Source organism: Chiloscyllium punctatum, chromosome 8 (assembly GCF_047496795.1).
Source record: "Chiloscyllium punctatum isolate Juve2018m chromosome 8, sChiPun1.3, whole genome shotgun sequence".
Classification (NCBI taxonomy): domain Eukaryota; kingdom Metazoa; phylum Chordata; class Chondrichthyes; order Orectolobiformes; family Hemiscylliidae; genus Chiloscyllium; species Chiloscyllium punctatum.
Window position 1 is genome coordinate 92683197 of NC_092746.1, and position 23577 is coordinate 92706773.

Here is a 23577-nt window from a genome sequence, read left to right on the forward strand (position 1 = left end):
ATAGTGAAGATGATATTTGGTATGCTTTCCTTTATTGGTCAGAGTATTGAGTACAGGAGATGGGAGGTTATGTTGCGGCTGTACAGGACATTGGTTAGGCCACTGTTGGAATATTGCATGCAATTCTGGTCTCCTTCCTAATGGAAAGATGTTGTGTAACTTGAAAGGGTTCAGAAAAGATTTACAAGGATGTTGCCAGGGTTGGAGAATTTGAGCTATGGGGAGAGACTGAACAGGCTGGGGCTGTTTTCCCTGGAGCGGAGGTGGCTGAGGGGTGACCTTATAGAGGTTTACAAAATCATGAGGGGCATAGATAGGATAAATAGACAAAATCTTTTCCCTAGAGTGGGGGAGTCCAGAACTAGAGGGCACAGGTTTAGGGTGAGAGAGGAAAGATATAAAAGAGACCTAAAGAGCAACTTTTTCATACAGAAGGTGGTGCGTGTATGGAATGAGTTGCCAGAGGAAGTGGTGGAGGCTGGTACAATTGCAACATTTAAAAGGCATCTGGATGGGTTTATGAATAGGAAGAGAGTTTAGAGGGATATGGGCCAAGTGCTGGCAAACGGGACTAGATTAATTTAGGATATCTGGTCAGCATTGATGAGTTAGACCGAAAGGTCTGTTTCCATGTTGTACATCTCTGTGGCTGTATAACTGTGAAACACACGACATAAAGAGAAACTGAAGATACCCACAAACAGATGATACCAGGACATGATTTTAAAATAATAACACTGGATCCTCAAAGTACAAATCATATTGCAATTTTCTGTTCCCAACACTTGTGCAAAGACAAACAATCAGCATTTGTATTGAATATCACCTTATTTTAGAATGAATTTTACCAGGTCTAAGATGAGAGAAGGAGAGCCCAGGAGAGGTCAAGAGTATTAACACCCTGAATGTGAAAATCTGTAGTAAATTTGGTGTGCTTCAACAAAAATCTGATGGTTGTACTGTTTAACTAGGAAGTATTTACTTTTACGATTAGCAGGTGTATTCATATACATCTGAATCTGATCTGGTACTGCAAAACAAGACATGATTTAAGATGCAAAGTGCAAATTTAGACAGATGTTCGCAAGATGGAACATAATTTACCAAGTCAACTACTGACATTCATAGGATGTAAAGGGATTTGATAGCACAGTTAAACATTTCAAATGTTTCAACAGACACAAGCCCTTAAAATCTGGTCTTGCCTTTTTGTAAGAAAAACACCTGGATAAAACTGAGCACTGAAAGGGTGTGAGAGAGAGCCAAATATTCCTGTGAAGCTAGTCCCTATGATAATTCATTTGTTAGAAACACAAGTTGATCTTGCACCAATTTGATCAGCATCAAATGAGGGTCCAGTCTCCAAGAGTGCTTTTTTTGCTTTAGCAACAGTACAGGCAATTTCCAAGTGAAGAGCTGATTTCTTTCAATATCGGGCATGATTCACGCAAATGCTTATTTTGTAAAAAAAATTATTTCAAAGGATATGGACAGTGCTGGCTGGCCAGCATTTATTGCCCATCCTTAGTTATCCTTGAGAAGGTGGTGGTGAGTTGCCTCCTTGGACTGCTGCATTTAAATGCTGTAGGTTGACCCACATGCCCTTAGGGAGGGAATTCCAGGATTTTGACCCAGCGACACTGAAGGTACAGCGATATATTTCCAAGTCAGGATGGTAAGTGGCTTGGAAGGGAACCTGCAGGTGGTGGTGTTCCCATATATCTGCTGACATTGTCCTTCTAGATGGATGTGGTTGTGGGTTTGGAAGTTGTCTGAGGAAGCTTTGGTGAACTTCTGCAGTGCATCTGTACGTAGTATATACTGCTACTACTGAGCATCAGTAGTGGAGGGAGTAGATGATTGTGAATGTGGTGCCAATCAAACAGGCAGTTTAGTTGTGGATAGTGTCAAGCTTCTTGAATGTTGTTGGAGCTGCAGCCATCCAGGCAAGTGGTGAATATTCCAGCACACTCCTGACTTGTGCCTTGCCGATGGTGGACAGGGTTTTCAAAATCAGGAAATGAGTTACTCACCGCAGTATTCCCAATCTCTGATCTGCTCTTGTAGCCAATGTATTTGTGGCAAGACTCTTTAAGTTTATCATCAATGGTAACTTCAAGGATGTTGATCGTAGGGATTCAGTAACATGGAAGATTTTGGGAAAGAATTCCAGAGAATTAGGCTGAAATCCAATAGTGGTAGAGCAAAGGCAAATTAAAAAGATGAGTTAGGTAACTGATTCAAATATAAGGAGGAAATTAGCAACTCAGGGAGTCTGCATGGAAAACAGAGGATAAGTGGAATATTGTGTAAGATACGATCGGTAACAGTGCTGAGTAACATGAGCTGGGGCAGGGTTGGAGGCCCAACAGGCTGGAAATGGGAGATCTTTGTCATGTCTGTATGTCCATAGAACAAGGAACTTAAAAGGAGCTCAATTTCAAGGTTGATAGGGATGCAGGATCCCAAAAGTCATGTTTAAATTAACAGAAGAGCCAGGATAGAAATCTTTAACAGAAATTAAGCAACATAGCAATGGGAGTAGACCTTCCAGTTCCCTGAGCTCTTTGTTACCTTTCAATGAGATCAGAGCTGTTCGTAACCTTAACACTATCCATCTGACTTGGCTTCATATCCCTTTACATCCTGAGCGAGCAAAAATATGTCAATCTCAGATTTAAACTACCGGGCTCTCATCCTTTGGTATTTGTGGAAGTGTTCCAATTACAGGCCAGTGAGTCTCACATCAGTGCTAAGGAACTTATTGGAAAAATTCTGAAGGACAAAATTAATCACCACTTAGAGACCAGGTTTGATCAGAGATTGTCAGCACAGTTTTGTCAGAGGAAGATCATGCTTAGCAAATTGGATTGATTTTATTTTTGATGCAGTGTCCAGGCGTGTAGGAGGGCAGTGCTGTTGATGTAGTTTATGGATTTCAGCAAAGATCCCAGATTGGAGACTGATAAAAGATGTTAAAAGCACAAGGGACCCAGGGTAACATGGCACGTAGGATCCACAACAGGCTTGGTGGCAGGGGACAGAGGACAGTGGTAGGAGGCTGTTTATATATCTGGATGTCAAATAATTCTGCAGTGACACAAAAATTGGCTAACTGGTTGACAATGAGGAAGAAGGTCTTAGGAAGAAGGTTGTGGGAGGATATAAAAAGATTTGTCAAATAGGCAGATGGAAGTTAATCCTGTTCGGTGAAAGGTGATGTACTTGGGAAGAAATAATAAGACAAGCAAGTATGAAATGAAAAGCAGGACACTAGGAAACTCAATGGAACATCGCAATTTTCGGGTGTTTGTCTATAAATCCCTGAAGGTGGCAGAACAGGTTGGGTAGTTAAGATAGCATATGGGACGCTTGCCTTTATAAGTTGCGGCACCTAATTTTAAGAACAGGGAGGTTATACTGGAACTGTACAAAACTTTGGTTAGTGTACAGCTGGAGTACTGTATGCAGTTCTGGTCAACTCAATCTCAGAAGGACATGATTGCACTCGAGGAGCAGAGGAAATTCAGGATGTTACCTACGATGGAGTATTTTATCTCTAAAGAAAGGCTGAATATGCTTGAATTGCGTTCATTAGAGCAGAAAAGACTGAGAGGGGACCTGACTGAGGTGTATAAGATTGAGAGGCACGTACAACATGCCTCTCTATAAAGCAACTGTTCCCCTTAGTTAAAGTGTCAATAACAAGGGAGCACAATTCTAATCCAAAAGACATAAGGTTGAGAAGGGGGTTTAAGGGAAAGTTTTTTTCACCCAGAATCTCGAATGTCCTACCTGGAAGGGTAGTTGAGGCAGGAATCCTCACAACCTTTAAAACATTACCTGGACGAGCAGTGAAATGTCATAGAACATAGAACATAGAACATAGAACAATACAGCACAGAACAGGCCCTTCGGCCCACGATGTTGTGCCGAACTTCTATCCTAGATTAAGCACCCATCCATGTACCTATCCAAATGCCGCTTAAAGGTCGCCAATGAATCTGACTCTACCACTCCCACGGGCAGCGCATTCCATGCCCCCACCACTCTCTGGGTAAAGAACCCACCCCTGACATCTCCCCTATACCTTCCACACTTCACCTTAAATTTATGTCCCCTTGTAACACTCTGTTGTACCCGGGGAAAAAGTTTCTGACTGTCTACTCTATCTATTCCGCTGATCATCTTATAAACCTCTATCAAGTCACCCCTCATCCTTCGCCGTTCCAACGAGAAAAGGCCGAGAACTCTCAACCTATCCTCGTACGACCTACTCTCCATTCCAGGCAACATTCTGGTAAATCTTCTCTGCACCCTCTCCAAAGCTTCCACATCTTTCCTAAAGTGAGGCGACCAGAACTGCACACAGTACTCCAAATGTGGCCTAACCAAAGTCCTGTACAGCTGCAACATCACCTCACGACTCTTGAATTCAATCCCTCTGCTAATGAACGATAATACTCCATAGGCCTTCTTACAAACTCTATCCACCTGAGTGGCAACCTTCAAAGATCTATGTACATAGACCCCAAGATCCCTCTGTTCCTCCACCTGACCAAGAACCCTACCATTAACCCTGTATTCCGCATTCTTATTTGTTCTTCCAAAATGGACAACCTCACACTTGGCAGGGTTGAACTCCATCTGCCACTCCTCAGCCCAGCTCTGCATCCTATCTAAGTCCCTCTGCAGCCGACAACAGCCCTCCTCACTGTCCACAACTCCACCTATCTTCGTATCATCTGCAAATTTACTGACCCACCCTTCGACTCCCTCCTCTAAGTCATTAATAAAAATTACAAATAGCAGAGGACCCAGAACTGATCCCTGCGGAACTCCACTTGTAACTGGACTCCATGCTGAATATTTACCATCTACCACCACTCTCTGACTTCTACCGGTTAGCCAGTTTTCTATCCAATTGGCCAAATTTCCCTCTATCCCATGCCTCCTGACTTTCCGCATAAGCCTACCATGGGGAACCTTATCAAATGCCTTACTAAAATCCATGTACACTACATCCACTGCTCTACTCTCATCCACATGCTTGGTCACCTCCTCGAAGAATTAAAGAGGAGAAAGAATTCGAAGAATCCGAGGAGCTTCGAAATCGACGTTTCGGGCAAAAGGAAGGGCTTTTGCCCGAAAAATCGATTTCGAAGTTCCTTGGATGCTGCCTGAACTGCTGTGCTCTTCCAGCACCACTAATCCAGAATCTGACCTATTACCCCACAGGAAAGACTTCTCTCCATCTACCCTATCAATTCTTTTCTAAATTCTAAAAATCTGAATCTCATCATCTGACAACCTTCTGATGATAGTGAATCCAAGCTTCAGTTATGTCATCCAACTGTTGAAGTCCTGTCAACGTTCTACTCAATCTGTGCTGCATTCCTTTCAAAACAATCTTGCTGAAATTCCCCAGTATAATGTCCAGTATAGTACACATGATGTGGTCAAACCAACAGTTTATACAGCTGTTGCAATATTTTCACACTTTATTTTAGGCCTTGGGTTCTAAAGGCTTGTTCCATTTTTGAGTCTTTTTCTTTGTACCTGACTACACCATTTTTGTACTTTGTGCACACCGACTTCTAGATCCCTTAGATCTCAAACTGTTCCCAGCTTGTCACAAAATTAATGCTCATTTCCAACCACTTCTGGTCAAGAATGGATTACTTCACACCTACTTTCATTGAAATTGACTTGCCAAACATCTCCCAGTAACTTAATTAACAAATCTACATGTTTATGATCTTACCCACACGAAGTACTTATTCCATCAATTCCATAGTTGTGACAAAGTTTACGCATGCCTCTTCAGAGAAGGAAGTGAGGACTGCAGCTGCTGGAGATCAGAATCGAGAGTGTGGTGCTGGGAAAGCACAGCAGGCCAGGCAGCATCCAACAGGCAGAAGAATCAACATTTTGGGCATAAGCCCTTCATCAGGAATGAGTCCTGTGGGGCGGGGGACTGAGACATAAATGTAAGGTGGGGTTGGGACTGGGGGTAAAGTAGCTCAGAATGCGATGGGTAGATGAAGGTGAGGGAGGGTGGAGTGGATAGGTGGGAAAGACAATGGACTAGTCAGGAGGGTGGTGCTGAGTTAGACTGAGTGCTGAGGGGGACTGGGATAAGGTTGGGTTGGGGATTAGGAGAAATTAGCAAACTGGTCAAATCCACATTAATCCCATGTGGTTGCAGGGTACCAAGGCAGAAGGTGAGGCCTTCTTCCTCCAGGTGTCCAGGGTGGTTAGGGTTTGGTGATGGAGAACGCCCAGGACCTGCATGTCCTTAGTAGAGTGGGAGGGGGAGTTGAAGTGTTCAGCCATGGGACAGTGGGGTTGGTTGGTGCGGGTGTCCCAGAGATGTTTTCTGAAACGATCCGCAAGTTGGCATCCTGTCTCCCTGATGTAGAGGAGACCACATCGGGTGCAACAGATACTGTACATGACATTTGTGGAGGTACAGAGACAAATTAACTGAAATTCAATTCCCCAGATATCCATGTCTCACGTGCTCACATCTTCAGACCATTGGTCTGAATTAATAAAATCTAAACACTAAGTGCTCTCGAAACTCAGCAAGTCTGGCAGCATTCTCTCCAAGATGTGCATACTGAGAATCCACACACCTCTGACGGTGAGCTAATGCAGATCCTCACCTTAAACATGAGGGGGAATGCTAACTGGCAACATCTGCAAAGAGAGAAAGGAGATCATGTTTAGCCTAACCTTACACCCAGAATCTCAACCTGAGCTACAAATCTTCTCAAAACTCACCAATGCTCTTTTCAGAACTGAAGTTGAGTTCAAACAAAGAATCACTGGACTTGAACTATTAACTCTGTTTCGCTCCACAGATTAGATTAGATTACTTACAGTGTGGAAATAGGCCCTTCGGCCCAACAAGTCCACACTGACCCACAATCCCTACATTTTACCCCTTCACCTAACACTATGGGCAATTTAGCATGGCCAATTCACCTAATCTGCACACCTTTGGACTGTGGGAGGAAACCAGAGCACCCGGAGAAAACCCATGCAGACACGGGGAGAATGTGCAAACTCCACACAGTCAGCCAGTCGCCTGAGGCAGGAATTGAACCCCGATCTCCTGCGCTGCGAGGCAACAGTGCTAACCACTGTGCCACCCAAAACATTCAGTAATTGCTGCTGTGTTACTAAGATCCGCTTTTTTTTAATGAATTGAATTCAAACTCCACAAGTTACCATGGTGGGATTTGAACCCAGATGCCCAGATTATTAGCGTGAAGTCTCTAGATTACAGGCTAGTGACATTACCCATTATACCATCATCTCCACACAATGATAGCAGATCTGCTGAAATTCTCCAGCAACTTGTTTTTATTTCAGATTTCAGCATCCACAGTATTTTGCTTTATTTTCCTCTGATTACTAGACCAGCTTTATCCACTAAAGACTCCCTACTCAGACTGTAAACCAAAACAAAGGAACTTTGTCTCTTAGAAAAATCTTTCTTAAAAAAAGACTGCAACCTAGAATTCCATTCACATGAAAATCAAACATACTGTTTGATCTGGCAAACTAGAGGAACTGACTATCAAAACCTAACTTCTTGTAACAATCATATTCAGTGCAAACTCTGGCTTTGATGCAACACCTCAGGCATCAAAAAGAATGCATAAAGTCACATGGAAACATCAAAATAGAAGCAGGCTTAGGCCATTCAGCACATTGAACCTGTTCTGCCATTCAACATAATAATTTGGTCTGACCCTCTATCTGAACACCATATTCACATGCTCTCTCCATACCCCTTTGATACCTATAGTCTCCAGAAGTCTATATGTCTCTTCATACAACAAACCTGCCATCCCAGGAATCAGACTGATCAACATTTGATGCACTCCCTATTTGAAAAGTAGATCTTCGCTTGTCACGAGAAGCAACTCAATTGATAAATGTAACTACTACTGGTGAGCAGTGTTCCGTTTTATTTTGCACAAGCTTTTACCTTTGGACATCAGAAATGTCATATTACAAATAAAATTGCAGATCAAAATTTTTCAAAAAGTATTTTTAACAATTTGTGACAATTACATGCCATCTGGTGACCAGGCTGAAGTACAGGGTGACAACTTTATGTAAACAATAGTATTGACAGTGAATTCATTGACACAACAGTTTTACCATTGACATATTCATGATTTACTCAAATGTAATACACATTGCCTTCTTGTTTTCATATCTCTATGGTTATGTTTCTCTTCACCTGCAATATGATACCCTGACCAATGCTATCACCACAGCACCTACCGTCATTGCCAAGCATCTGAACGAGATACTCCAGACAATGTTACACCCCATGTAGTACTGTACTTTGCAGCTGCAGTCTTTTATCTTGCAAGTCATGGATAGCAAGGAAGCATCAATTGTTGGCGAGATAAAAAAAATCTCAAACTCCATTTAATGCTACTTCCATTTGCCTTCGTCCATTTACAGCAATAAGTAATCCCTACAGGACTAACCACGTTATCTTCGCGTGATAGCAATTTTAAGAACAAATTCCACAAATAAAAAGAATGAAAATATTCAGATTTGAGAGGATTCTATCAGATTAGGAGAACCTACAGCATAAAATGGAAAGTCCTCCTTTCTTTGCATTTCTTGGGGAAAAAAAACAATCAGTTGCATAACCTAATTGTTCACACTAATCTGGTGCGTTAAAAGCTCATGTTTCAATTACATATACACAAATGTAATGTTGCTGTTTGTTGACTTAAGTTGATTCCCTAATCTTTCAATTTGAGAACTAAATAATTTCTCCTGAATGTAAATATCCATCACTCAAAATAGAGTCCAACATCAATGTATAGATTAGATAAATAAAACCAGCAAGAAAGAAATAGAATTAACGATTTGAGTTAAAGATGAATCTTCGACAAACTTCAGTTCAGAAAATCTGTTTCACAGGAGTTGATTCTCTATTTCAGGCTGCAAGCTTCTCATATTATTAAAATATGCACTAAATACAAAGAATTTTGCACAGTGGAAAAACATTCTGTTAAAAACAAGAACACAGGTATTTAAATCAGTGATCCACTGCTATGTTCAGTAAAAATCTAACATATGTTGAAATGTATAATGGACCAATTCAATTAGTGACTCTTCTTGCCATAGTCGATGACACATTTAACTCTGGTTCAAGCTTCAGCCCCATCACTGGGTTCTAATCTCATGGGCACCCAAAGTGTTTGAGGTACCATGCTCTGACATGGCTCCCAGTGGAAGTTAACTGTTATGACACAGGGTAATCTCTCCTGCTTACTGTAAACCAGCAACACAGAAAAGATTTATCCCATGCAGTAATCTGTGAAAATTCCAGAGGCCAAGAACTAAAGTAAAAATTAACAACTTTATTTCTTCAAGTATAACAGAGAATAATTAACAACTATTTACAACTCCTCTCTAACCTATCTTTTACCTTCCCTTCTATAATACTACTCTGATAAAAGCCCCGATTAAGATTTGCAAAACAAAACTTCTTATCTCAAAACCAGGCAGCTTTCAGTTTTCTCTGTATTCCTGTCTTCTTTTCTTCTTCTTGGAGATTTCTGCTTCACACTTTACTGATCAATAAAGGTACCTTTTAAGAGAGCTATTTTTCAGCCAGTCTTTACATGCTGGTAGCTTGGCAGTTCTCCTTTAAGCTGGTCACTTTTCCCTGGTCTTATACCCTCAAAGCATCAGATTGTGTCATTGGCTTCTAAGATTGTCAATATACTAAATTCAAATGGGATTGCAGTTTGGTTTTTTTTCAGGGTATAATTTAAACTGATTGGCCTTATTTGAATCTGTTCTGTTATTTCCAGGCAACCAGCTACCCTAGCCATCCCAGTAGCTGGAGTACGTGTTACACTGTATCTTTTTACAGAACACTTGGTGCTGTCGGGTAGTTTTTGCTAGCTTTCAACTATCTTAAAAAGATACAGTACACTTACATCTTCATAACATAACCATCATATGGCTCCATTTAAAGAGCACTGAATCTCTAGCCAACATCTTCCCCAAATCCATCTCACCAAATTCACTTGAACTTGCAAGTAATGGCGAAATATGCATATGCTGGAAATCTAAGTCTATAAGATAATAAGAAACACGAACAGGAGAAGACCATTTGGTCCCTCAAGTCTGCAATACCATCCAGTAGGATCATGGCTGATGTGACATTCCTCATATGCACTTTCCTGCTCCTTCCCTATAACCCTCTATTTCCTACTGAACAAGAATCTATCTCGACCTTCAAAACACACAAGGACTCTGCCGTCATAGCATTCTGTGGAATGGAGTTCCAAAGACTCATTCATCATAGAAATTTCTCCTCACCTCTGTCTAAAATGGCACCTCTTTGTTCTGAGCCTATGTTCTTTAGTCCTAGACACTCCCATGACGAGAAACATCTAAGCACTTCCTCGATCAAACCCCTTAAGAATTATATATGTTTCAATGAGATAACCTCTCATTCTTCTCACTCCAGTGAGTAGAGTCCCAACCTGTTCAGCATTTGCTCCTCAGACAATGTCTTCACACAAATCCTCTCCCAAGCATCCTCATGACCTTCTCTGAACTGCTTCCAATGGAATAGTATATTTGCTTAAATAAGAGACCAAAACTGCTCATAGTACTCCAAACAAAGAAGAGAGATTACTTGATAGAGGTGTACAAGGTAATGAGAGGCACTGATCAAGTAGCCAGAGACTTTTTCCCAGGTCGGAAATGGCTGTCACGAGGGGCCATAATTTTGAAGTGATTGGAGGAAGTTTTGGGAGATGTCAGAGATAGGTTCTTTATACAGAGTGTGGTGGTTGCATGGAATGCACTGCCAGCGGTGTCGTAGAGTCAGAGACATCATGGTAATTTAAGCAACTGCTGGACAAGCACATGGATGGCAGTAAATTGAGGGGTGTGTAGGTTAGGTTGATCTTAGATTAAGATCAATGCTCAGCACAACATCGTTGGCTGAAGGGCCTGTATTGTGCTGTACTGTTTTATATTCTATGTGGTCTCATCAGCATTTTACACAGTTACAGCAAGATCTTCCTCCCATTGACAAGACAGGTCGTACCCTCCATCTGTCTTCATGTATCCCCACTTCACCACCCTGCCTCCGCCAACCTCACAAACTCACCCCCAGTCCTGAAGAAAGGTTACACCTGAAACATCCACTTCTCCACCTCCTGATGCTGCCTGGCTTGCTGTGTTCATCCAGCCTCCTGCCGGTCTGCTTGCTGACTGTCTATTCTGCTAATCAGAGTCTGAAAATTAATTTTCCTTTCCCCAAGGCATTATGTTACGTTTTTAAATTTAAAAACCTCCAAGAACATGCAGGTGCTTCTCAGAGAAAAAAAGGCAACTTAAGTTTAAAATCAAAATGACAATAATATTCTATATATAGAATACAAAACAGTTAATGCAGGAAATATTCAACAAGATATTCCAGGTTGATTACCTTCCAATAGAACTCCGAGATATTCCACATATTCTCTTCCACTGCAGTCAACACGAATGCAAATTTTACTGATTGAAGTAATGTTTTCTACAATCGCGGTTTCATATTAAATTCACTTTCGAGAAAAGTTTCACTAAATACGTTGTGGCATTTACCTTTACCTGATTGTTTTCTTGCTATGAAAGACATGAATTTCAGAGGTTTCAAAACAACTGTCTTCTCAGATGGGAAATTGGAACTAACAACATCTACAACAATTCTAATTTCAAAATGATATAATACAGTAGGACTGAATTTGCTCTTGTAAAGAGCTTTCCAAAGTATGGTCCAGACTGCAAGTCAGCTGAAAATTTGGGATTGAGCATTCCAAGAGGGAGCTTTCTCTGTTCTTGTTTGACTTGTCCACCCCATTCCAACACTAGCACCTCCACATCACATCTTCAACAGATAGGCCATTCCTTTCACTTCTACAGATCTCCTCTCACCATCTACTACAACCACCATTGCAAGAGTTTACACAGTGTGTGAATTACTTAAAACCTTACTTAGATTCTTATAGTAATAAGGGCAAAAACCAATGGCTGGAATTCAAACCAATGGCTGCAGAGTATTAGCCTGGTATTCTGGATTACTAAAATTTCTGGAATACAAAAAGTGTTTTGTACATTATCCTATACTTTCGATGACATGGAAAGTAGATTTACTCAATCTACAATAAAGAGAAACCATAAGCACAGCTAAAAACTTCAATTACATAATTAATCATTTACAACTAACTAATTTTGCCTGATTGAATTAAGTAGTTCTGGCTGTTTGTCCAATTTCAGGGAAAGTGTTGGCACAGTGACAATGTCACTGGGCTAGTAATCCAGAATACCAGGATAATACCAGCTCACAAAGATAAGCTGCAGAGTTGGGCTGAGGGGTGGCAAATGGAGTTTAATATGGACAAGTGTGAGGTGATTCACTTTGGTCGGAGTAACCGGAATGCAAAGTACTGGGCTAATGGTAAGATTCTTGGTAGTGTAGATGAGCAGAGAGATCTCTGAGTCCATGTATACAGATCCTTGAAAGTTGACAGGGTTGTTAAGAAGGCATACAGTGTTTTAGCTTTTATTAATAGAGGGATTGAGTTCCAGAACCATGAGGTCAGGCTGCAGCTGTACGAAACTCTGGTGCGGCTGCACTTGGAGTACTGTGTACAGTTCTGGTCACTGCATTATAAGGAGGATGTGAAAGCTTTGGAAAGGGTGCAGAGGAGATTTACTAGGATGTTGCCTGATATGGAGGGTAGGTATTACGAGGAAAGGCTGAGGGACTTGAGGCTGTTTTTGTTGGAGAGAAGAAGGTGGAGAGGTGACTTAATAGAGACATACAAGATAATTAGAGCGTTAGATAGGGTGGACAGGGTGGGCCTTTTTCCAAGTATGGTGACGGCGAGCATGAGGGGGCATAGCTTTAAATTGAGGGGTGACAGATATAGGACAGATGTCAGGGGTAGTTTCTTTACTCAGAGGGTAGTAACGGTATGGAATGCTTTGCCTGCAACGGTAGTAGATTTGCCAACTTTAAGTGCATTTAAATTGTCATTGGACAAGCATATGGATGTACATGGAATAGTGCAGGTTGGATGGGCTTCAGATTGGTATGACAGGTCGAGGGCCGAAGGGCCTGTACTGCACTGTAATGCTCTATGTTCTATGTTAATACTCTGCAGCCATTGGTTTGAATTCCAAAAAAAAACTGATGATGAAAGTTTAATTCAATAAAAAGTATAAAATTAAAAGCTAGCCAACAATCACCCACAGTTGATTCTTCGGAGGGTCAGTGTGGAATCGTTGGGCTGAAGGGTCTGTTTCCACACTGAAGGGAATCTATTCTAGTCTAATCTAATCATGTAGACATTCACTTGTATTGTCACAGCCTCTGGTACTGTTAGTCAAGAAGTGGAAAATGAGTGCAAAGTTGCCCCTTTCAACAGGCAAATTTTAGATTAGATTAGATTACATTACAGTGTGGAAACGGGCCCTTCGGCCCAACAAGTCCACACCGCCCCGCCGAAGCGCAACCCACCTATACCCCTACATCTATCCCTTACCTAATACTACGGGCAATTTAGCATGGCCAATTCACCTGACCTGCACATCTTTGGACTGTGGGAGGAAACCGGAGCACCTGGAGGAAACCCACGCAGACACAAGGAGAATGTGCAAACTCCACACAGTCAGTCGCCTGAGGCGGGAATTGAACCCAGGTCTCTGGCGCTGTGAGGCAGCAGTGCTAACCACTGTGCCACCGTGCCACCCTAGTTAGTGGCATAGGTTGGGCAGTGGAGAAGTAGTTGGCACCAGCTAAATTCCGAATGAATAATGGGGCAGGGTGGGGGGGATTGTCAGTGATGAATTTACAGTATGCAACGATGGACAATGTGGTAATGAATTCTGCAGCACGAAAACTCTTTAATAATGGATTGTTTGAAAGAATTCACACAATAATAAATGACATGCTTCATAAACACAGACCAACACAGTTCCAAAACTACATCTGCATTGGCATGGGAAGTCTGTGCAAAGAAATCACTAAAAATGCTTGTGGTCTCTAAAGTAAATCAATTGTGTTTTAGGAGAAATTCAAAATTTCCTTCATCATGATCACCTTTGACTTGGGAATACCTACAATTAGCTTCACTTTTTCTTAGCATCTGAATGCCTTGCACAGTGGGAAGGGTTCACTATCATCTAAGGCCAATCAAAATGAATTCTTATCTGAAGGACATGGTACCTGGCAATATAGACATGTAGCAAGAACAGAAAGGTCTGGGTAAGGTAGTATGATTTTACAGCGCGCCAACAAACTGTTAGGGTGCATTCCCAGAGCTTAACTAGCACTGATTACAGACCTACAAAATCTCTATGAGTTACAAAAAGTGACGAAGCATAATGCACTTCCTTTACACATATATCCTTATAATTATAAAGGGCCATGTTTTGGCCAAAGGGGTGAGTAAACAAGGACAAAATGATACACAGCTAGGACAAGGCTATTTTCCCAGAGAACAACAACAGCAAGTTGACACAATGGTGAAAGGAGAATGTGTGAATGGGCAATGCCACTATTAAATGGAGGCAGGAAAAGCCAGCAAATACAAACGTCAGCTCAGTGATAGGAGGTAAGATCAATAAATGGGAAAAACTAGATCAAACATACAAGGACAGAAAACACAAGTTCTGGAACTGGAAGTGATTATTGCCCAAGGAAAAAATAACAAACTTACAAAGGGAATTCTATTCATCAGATGGAGAAATTGTGTTGATATTTGTAGAATAAAGTGGGGGCAGCAAGTAGAGGTTGTAGTTTGACAAATAAAAGAACTATGATCAGGGTGGGAACACCATAACACATATGGGCCCAAATGATTGAGTTATTTTGATGGCTACTAATGAATAGAAGTTTTATTTGACTATGTAAAAGCCAGTGATATAGAAGGGAAAATACAGAAATTAAACAAGAAGGCGATGAACTGGATGATGTAGTGACAGTATAGTACTTCAGTTCAACAAAAGTAGGTTGTGTTCAACTTAAAACAGATGCAACAATGCTCGACAAGTATCACAGAGGTAAATTGGCAGATAGCTTTACAACACACATTGGTAATTTCCTTTGGGGTGGGGTCCTCGGAATTAGAGTGATGGATCAATGATAAAATAAAAAGGGAATTTAAGGTTGAAAATCAGATTTAAGGCCATTAAGTACATAGGTTTATACAAAAAGCAGAATATGTCAGGAGTAACTTTGGATCAACAGTCTCACTTGGAACTTGAGCCCAATTTATCTGGATGCAGTTAACATCAGAAAAATGATTTTGCATCCAGGGAAGGCACAGACCAATTAAGGGGTTTGATTGCACAGTTAAATCGATTATACAGTCAAACAAGACTCCATGTCAATTATAATATTTGAAACAGAGTACGATGAAGCAACTATTGATGAAGTCTCGAGTGCAAATAATACATTCAAGAAATTAAGTTCAGAAAAACGCAAGCTTCGATTTCTAGCATTGCCTGACCCAGAAGAAATGAATTGAGTCTTTTAAATAAAGTTACATATGCCAACCTTTCAGTTTGTTCTTCAGGCCCAGCAAAAGTTATCATATTCTTATTGGATAAGAACGAGAACTGTTGTCAATTAGCCTGGAAAGTCATGAGAAAATTGAAATGGTAGTTCAGTATCTAAGCTGCTGAAACACTGGCATGAGTAGAAGCCAGAGGTCCAGGGGTCTATTTATCCAATATTCAAAATGAAACCATTTAAAAGGGACAATCTGAGAAAATTCTGCTCACATGTTATGTGAAAACTTTTCACTTTGGGACAATATACATTTCACCAACAGCATCACTGAGGAAAGGTTGAAGATTGAAATTACTTGTACAAAGACAGTGTTAGAAAGAAAAGATTCCCAAAATGAACTGGACTGATGCAAGTCATAAGTTGTCATACTGTTTCACAACAAAAAGCCACTTGCTCCAACAAATTATCCGAGATCTCAAAGACAGACCGCAATGCTGTGAGGAGTGATTAAAATAAAAAGAAAAAATGTCAGTGTGTGTTTGGGTCACTTTCTGATTAAATCTTTTTTTGTTCAAAGGAAGAAAGGGGAGTATTGTACAGAATCTGAAAAAATATATTGTGTTAGTCTTATAATACTGAATGTGGAAAAAAATGCTTACGTTTGATTACTTTTGATCAAGGATTGTCATCATGTTTTCAGAAACACTTTGCTTAAACAGTAGAATATGCTAATATAAGTAGTAGTTAAGGTGACTGGGGTTAATTGATTGGCTTTTGCCCGAAACGTCAATTTTCCTGCTCCTCGGATGCTGCCTGACCTGCTGTGCTTTTCCAGCACCACTCTAATCTAGGCTGAGCTGAGCTCCATGCAGATGCCATGGCTACCCCTTTGGTTTGGAGGAAGTGGGAGGATTGGAAGGAGAGGAGAAAGTGAGGACTGCAGATGCTGGAGATCAGAGCTGAAAATGTGTTGCTGGAAAAGCACAGCAGGTCAGGCAGCATCCAAGGAGCAGGAGAATCGACGTTTCGGGCATGAGCCCTTCTTCAGGAATGAGCTGAAGAAAGGCTCATGCCCGAAACGTCGATTCTCCTGCTCTTTGGATGCTGCCTGACCTGCTGCGCTTTTCCAACAACACATTTTCAGCTCGGATTGGAAGGGGAGGTTGTTGAGAGTGAGGACAAGTTCAGCCAGGAGGATGGAAGGGTACTGGTTGGGACAGTGTGAGAGGAAGAAACGGAGGGCTTGGGGGCCTTCATCGTGGTGGATGGATGTGTACAGGGACTGGATGTTCATGATGAAGATAAGGCATTGGGGGCCAGAAAACGAAAGTCTTGGAGGAGGTGAAGGGCATAGATGGTGTCCCGAACACAGCTGGTAAGTTCCTGGACTGAGCGGTATGCAGAATGGAGTTCAGCGGGACAGGAGCAGGCTGAGACAATGGGTCGACCGGGCAGGTCAGGTTTGTGACTCTTCAGGAGTTAAAACTGGGCGGTGCAGTGCTCACGGATGATGAAGCTGGAGGCTGTGGATGGGGATCTCCTTCCTGGACCTCTCCATCTCCGGCAACCGACATGGACGCCCAACAACTCCCACAGGTACTGAGACTACACCTCCGCCAACCCCATATCCTGTAAAAATGACATCCCCTTTCCCAATTCCTCCACCTCTGCCACATCTGTTCCCAGTATGAGCAATTCCACCTTAGAGAAACCCAGATGGCCTACTCCATCCAAGATCACAATTTCCCTTCCCATGTAATCAATGATGCCCTCCAGCGCATCTCCTTGGCTTCCCGCACCTCCACTCTTGAACGCCACCCCTCCCAACACAAGGACAGAAACCCCACCCCCCACCCCAGTCCTCACCTTCCACCCCACCAACCTCCTTATACATCACGTCGTCCTCCACAACTTCCACCATCTACAAATTGAACCCACCACCAGAGATATATTTCCCGCCCGACCCATACCAGCATTCCAGAGACCATTCTCTCCATGACTGCCTCATCATTTCCATGCCCCCCACCAGCCCACACCCTACTCCTAGCACTGCCCATGCCACCACAGCAAGTGCAAAACCCACACCCGCACCTCCCCACTCACTGCCATCCAAGGTCCCAAAGGATCCTTCCACATCAGACAGAAATTTACCTGTACCTCCACTAATGTTATCTACAGAATCCATTGCACCCTGATGCTCTACCTCGGGGAGACAGGATGCCTACTTGCAGATCATTTCAGAGATCACTAGGAAACCTGCACCAACCAACCCCACCGTTCCATGGCTGAACATTCAACTCCCCCGTCCGACCCCACCAAGGACGTGCAGGTCCTGGGCTTCCTCCATTGCCAAACCCTTACCACCCAACACCTGGAAGAAAAACGCCTCAAATTCTGCCTTGGGACCTTGCAATCACACAGGATCAATGTGGATTTCAACAGCTTCCTCATTTCCCCTCCCCCCACATTATCCCAGTCCCAAGCCTCCAATTCGGCACCACCCTCCTGACCTGTCCATCACCTTTCCCATCTATCTGCTCCACCTTCCCTCTCTGACCTATAACCTTCTCCCCCATCTTCATCTATCTATCGCATTCTCAACTACCCTCCACCACCCCAACTCAACCCCCTCCCATTTATCTCCCAGCAACCCTCGGCCCACAAGCCTCATTCCTGATGCCAGAAATATTAATTCTCCTGCTCCTTGGATGCGGCCTGACCTGCCCAGCTTTTCCAGCACCACACACTCAACTCTCTCCAGCATCTGCAGTCCTCACTTTTTCTTAGAATAATGGTTGAAATACAAACTCCCAAATAGAGAACTATGACCTTGAACTCACTTCATAACATCCCATTTGCATGGTTCTGATGAAAAGTTACTGGACCCAAAAAGTGAATTCTGTTGTCTCTGTAGATGCTACTGGGCCAACTGACTTACATTAGCAATTTCTGTTTTGTTTCACATCACTGTGCCTTTTACACTTCACATATCTTTTCAAACTCTGAAACATATCGTGCAGTCAAACATCATTTTATTGCAAATGGAAAATCACACAAATAGGTTTTCTCACACCCCCTCTCCCCACATGAAAATGTTCATACTGTCTGAACTAGGGCTCTACAAAGTCTTGGAAAAGCCAGGTACTTTCCCACCTCTATCGTGACTTTACTTACCAGCTCTGTTCTTTCTGTATGGAGTTTGTACATACCGTGTTCTGGCCAATAGTAATTGTTTACTTAAAAACCAGGGCTGCAAAACCATCACATAAAAAGGAAAAGAAAAACAAGACCAGAGTTTAAACTAGTGTTAGGACCAGCAGGGAGTCTACATGACTCATCCCCAAATAACTCATCACATTAATGGTCTCCAGGACTAGACCAGGTGGCTGGAGAATTCAATATCAATGTGTATTCGGACAGTAGGTGTTGTTTAGAAAAGTATGTCTCGATTTCAGATGAATGATCCCAAGGTTGTAAATTGCAACATAGCTTGATAAAACTTGATCAAGAACATGGATCAAAAACAGCAAACAGAACTGCACAGTTAAAGACAAACCTTGTTGTCATTATAGCGCTCTGTTCATAATAACAGCTGACAATATTAATACTATATTAGTTACACTTATATCAATGGTTTGCACAAAACCACCTAGAAATCTGTGGGAGTTGACCTTCATTTTCTTTCCATTAAATGCATCAATAGAGTTTGGAAAAAAATGAAATTATACATAGACAAAATTATGAAAATAATTCCTGTTCTGTAGTTTAGTCATTTATCCACATTCAAAAAACAAAATTCCAATTAAACCATTGCATCTTTGGTTCTTAATTACTGCTTAAATCAAATATTGAATTCTTTTCAATTTCAGATTTTTTTCATGATGCAGACCATTCCTCATTTGAAGGCATTAATAACATCTCAGGGTAACTAGCCCAGAAATTTTCCTTTCCTCCAGGGACATGTCTAGCCTCTACTCATCAATTGACTTCAATAACCTAGACATATTTAGGCATTTCCCTTGCGGCAAATGACTGCACAAACACACACATAATCACTCCACTTTTTAAAAAAATTATCCTCAAGACGAGGGCATCACTCCCAAAACAGATTCTATTCACTGGTACAATTAATGAGCACTATTATATCCTGAGCCAGATATTAGATATTCAGACTTAACTGAATTCCATTAGCACCGCATTCCAATATGTTCCTTCCTAGATTAGAACATAAATGAACCAGGTACAACATTGCAGTATCTCAGTTTCAGTTTCAACATTATAACATTTAAAAGAATTTATGAATATATATGAATGTATTTATGAATATGAAGGTTTGAGGGATATGGGCCAGGTGCTGACAGGTGAGACTAGACTGGGTTGGGATATCTGGTCGGCATGGACGGAAGGGTCTATATATACCCAAAGAAAATGTGAATGCTGTGGAATTCAATTTTCAATCATTTCAAGCCCCAAAATCAATTACAGGAGACTGGAAACAGAAAAATGTCCTCTACTCTGCACCAGAGGCCACAATGCTGAACCCAAAAGATCATTTCTACTGCACCAATGCTGTATTTCCCCACCCATTTTTTTTAAAACACAAGCCATTTTAAATTAAATTGCTAATGTATGGCAATTGGCTGCAGCTTTGACCAGCAAACCAACTCAACAAATCAAGACAGTCCAAAATAACGTCATATTGGATCCTTCCAAAGAAATTTTCCATCTCAGTAGCTATAGTTAATACCCAACCCATTCCATTACCCAGACCCCATAATTAGAGTTTGAATGAAAAATACTTATTGCAGTGAATGAAAGCCAGTAGATTTATGATTCTACATAATTCAGACATCTAAAATTAATGGGAGCACAAAAGGTGATAAAAAAATAGAACATTACAGAGCAGTACAGAGCCTTCGGCCCTTGATGTTGCAAAGCAGATTGCAATGTATTCACTTAAGGTTTAAAACACTGAATAAATCCTCAAATTCCCTTGAAATTGTTTACATTAATGTTAATTGTTTTATTCCCACTTTTCCTGAGCTACATTACAATTGTCGCTGAACTCTTCATGTACAAACTATAGGTTGTTCTGCTATAATATGCGTTTTGTCAACGCAAATTAGCTGTAACACAATGGATGAATGGGGGATGCAGCTTCTGAAACAACTTATAAAATATGTGTTGGCTGTAACACAATTACATTGCCAACATTGAGTGCTACTTTTATTGTGTGATTCTTATCAAGTACAGGGTTGCACAAGAACTACCTGTAACTTCAAACACGATGCACAACAGCATTCAAGCTAAACTCTCCTTCGTGGACCCACTCAAGATATTTACGAACAAATAAAACAAATGGCAAACATTGCTCTGCCATTCAATAAAATCACAACTGATCTGTTTACAGATCAGTCCTGACAACCTTTGCTATCACAGACTAAGAATCTTTCTTTAAGACATAAGAAATAGAAAGAGGAGGCAGTTTGGCCTTTTGAGCCTGCTCCACCATTCTAGAGGATCATGGCTGACCACACATTCCTTATATTCACTTTCCTGCCCTTTCCCCAAAACCCTTGATTCCCCAATCTATCTCAGTCTTAAATCCTGAAGCTCCCTCCCTAACACCATTGAAAGTACCTACACCAAACAGATTGTAGTAAACTGAAGACGACTGTTCACCACCATATTTTCATGGGCAAAGATCGGTGATGAATGCCAGCCTGGCCAGTGAAGCCCAACTCCAAAGAATCAATACATTTCCACATCTACCTTGTCAAGGCCATTCAGGATACTTGCATCAAATCATTCCCCCACTCTTCTAAAGTCCAGTCAAACACGCCCAGTGCGACCAACCTATCCTCATAAGATAGTCCAAACATTTATTTTCCACAAACTGCTGCCAAAAGTATCCTCTCAAACAAGCTGAATTTGCACAATACATAAATCAGATATATTTAAGAAATGCAATTGTTTTAGCCTACTACATCTGTAAATCAACAGCTAAAATAAACAAAAGAACTACCAGCAGATCAATAGAAAATAAGTACATTTTAGCGATGATCAACCTGATGGGTTTTCTCTAATGCGTCACTCAGTAACCAACTGCTGTATGAACACACAAATTCAGGAAAAAGGTGATTTGAGAACTTAAATTACATCAATACCAGTGATAAAATTGATACTCAAACTCTATATCACCCAGAATGGTGATCAGAATCTATGAACATGAAAATGCCACCAAATTATCTATCCCAAAAATCAAAGTGTATACACAGGTGACAGAAATATTGTTGCTAAATTCCAATATGTTCTTAATATTCAGAAATAATTTGCAATATATAGCTAGAAAATTAACATTGAGATAGAGTACAAATTTTCCAGCACTGCTCTATTCTAGCCTATAAGTATTAGAACATCCTAACAAGGAATTAAATTATAAATAACTGATATAAGATGGTAGTTTATTTTTGAGATATTCACTTTTCATTGCTGGTAATAACACCCTCCACTTATATAATGTAATTCTAAATTCAGAAAGGTGATTAAAAACGTGAGTATTATTTGGAAAGTTTTACAGTAGAGGCAAGCATGCTTAGAGTATTTTATATATTCAAAAGTGGCGAATCAATGTTGAAAACAATTTCAAATTCATCTTTATTTTGATGTGTTACATACATGAAGATTGCCCAACTTGAAAGAAGGGCCCAAGACTTGGCAGATCTGCATTCATTTATCGTGGGGCATTAAAAATTCATCCATTCCAGCGACTCCCCGTTGTCATTTTGCCTACCCCATCGCCAATGTGTCAATGAATTTAAGCACAATAAGCCATTTATCTGTAATAAATGAGTTGTTGGCTCGAGGAGAGATAAGAACCCACACATCAGCTGCCTTCACAATGGAAAGGCTGTGTGTTGAGAGAGAGAAAAAACTGAGAGAAACCCTTTAGGAGACGAGACGCTGCAGCTGCACGTCACACGCCCACGCTGGCCCGCAATGGAATAAAATGTTCGGGGTCGGTGAGTGCTGTAAACTCCAGCTTCTCCCTCCTCTGAGGAAACACACAGGAGGAGCCGGTCCGCGGGTCTGACAGACAGAGACAGCCCTGGGCCGGCCGTCCGTCCGCCCTAGGCCTTCCCTCCCAGTCCCGCGCCACAAGGCCCGCCTCACCGCGGCCACAACTGCCGGTCAACGGCAGGAAAATGTCCTGTCTGGCAGCAGACGAGCGCTTCCCCCCGCCCTTCCCCTTCTTATTTTGGTTCAACAGAAATCGCAAGGGAAGCTCGGTCTTCAGAGAGAGGTAGATAGGCGACGCTACAAGAAGTGCAGGCAGGCCGAGCCGCTTGTTTCATTCCCGTTTTAGTTTTCCCAAAACCGAAACCGCATCCTCGGCTAGGTCACAGCGAACATATTTATTCTTTAGATCTTATATAAAAAAAAACAAAGAGTTCCGGCTCGGGCAAACTTCAGGAAGGTTCGTACCTTCTCTCTAATGGGGATAGGAGTTAAAATGCAATCGGACTGACCGTGTTTTCTCCTCGGATTCGCCTGTTTTCTGTGCTTGCACCTTGAGGCATCCGCCATGATCGGCTCTAGCTGGGCGCCGCCATCTTGTTTCACTCCGTCCATGAACTCCAATGGGAAAGGAGCGGGGCGGCCCCCAGGCCGGGCCTAGGCTGCAACCAGCAGCCTGCTCCTATTCACTGGGCAGCACACACTTGACTGCACTTTGGAGCAACAACCCACCAGCACGCTTATTCAACCAAAGCGAGCATATTGCTTCTGATTAATGCGTTTTTAAGATCTTCGTGTGCGTCATTTCGGGGGAAAAATACAAGTGCTGGAAAAACTCAACGGATCTGTGCAGAGAGAACTAAGTCCTGACGTTTACTTTTGCTCTCTGCACAGATGCTGCCAGACCTGGTGAGTTACTCCAGCACTTGTTTATTTTAAAATCGTAAACATCCACATATCCTTAAAACGCTTTACTCAAAATCAAAACAAGCAAT

At 41.7% G+C, this 23577-nt stretch overlaps 1 protein-coding gene across 5 annotated transcripts in view; it reads right to left on the minus strand.

Moving 5' to 3' along the window:
- Positions 1-23264, minus strand: part of znf438 (zinc finger protein 438) — a 243370-nt gene extending 220106 nt beyond the window's left edge. For 3 of the 5 annotated variants that reach the window (XM_072576074.1, XM_072576072.1, XM_072576071.1), the window contains exon 1: positions 23095-23264. In XM_072576074.1, the coding sequence (XP_072432175.1) occupies positions 23095-23197 (103 nt within the window). In that variant the 5' untranslated portion in view covers positions 23198-23264. Of the gene's footprint in view, positions 1-23050 lie in introns of all 5 variants that reach the window. The other 2 variants (XM_072576076.1, XM_072576075.1) reach the window with 2 other exon arrangements.
- Between the last annotated feature and the right edge of the window lie 313 nt (positions 23265-23577).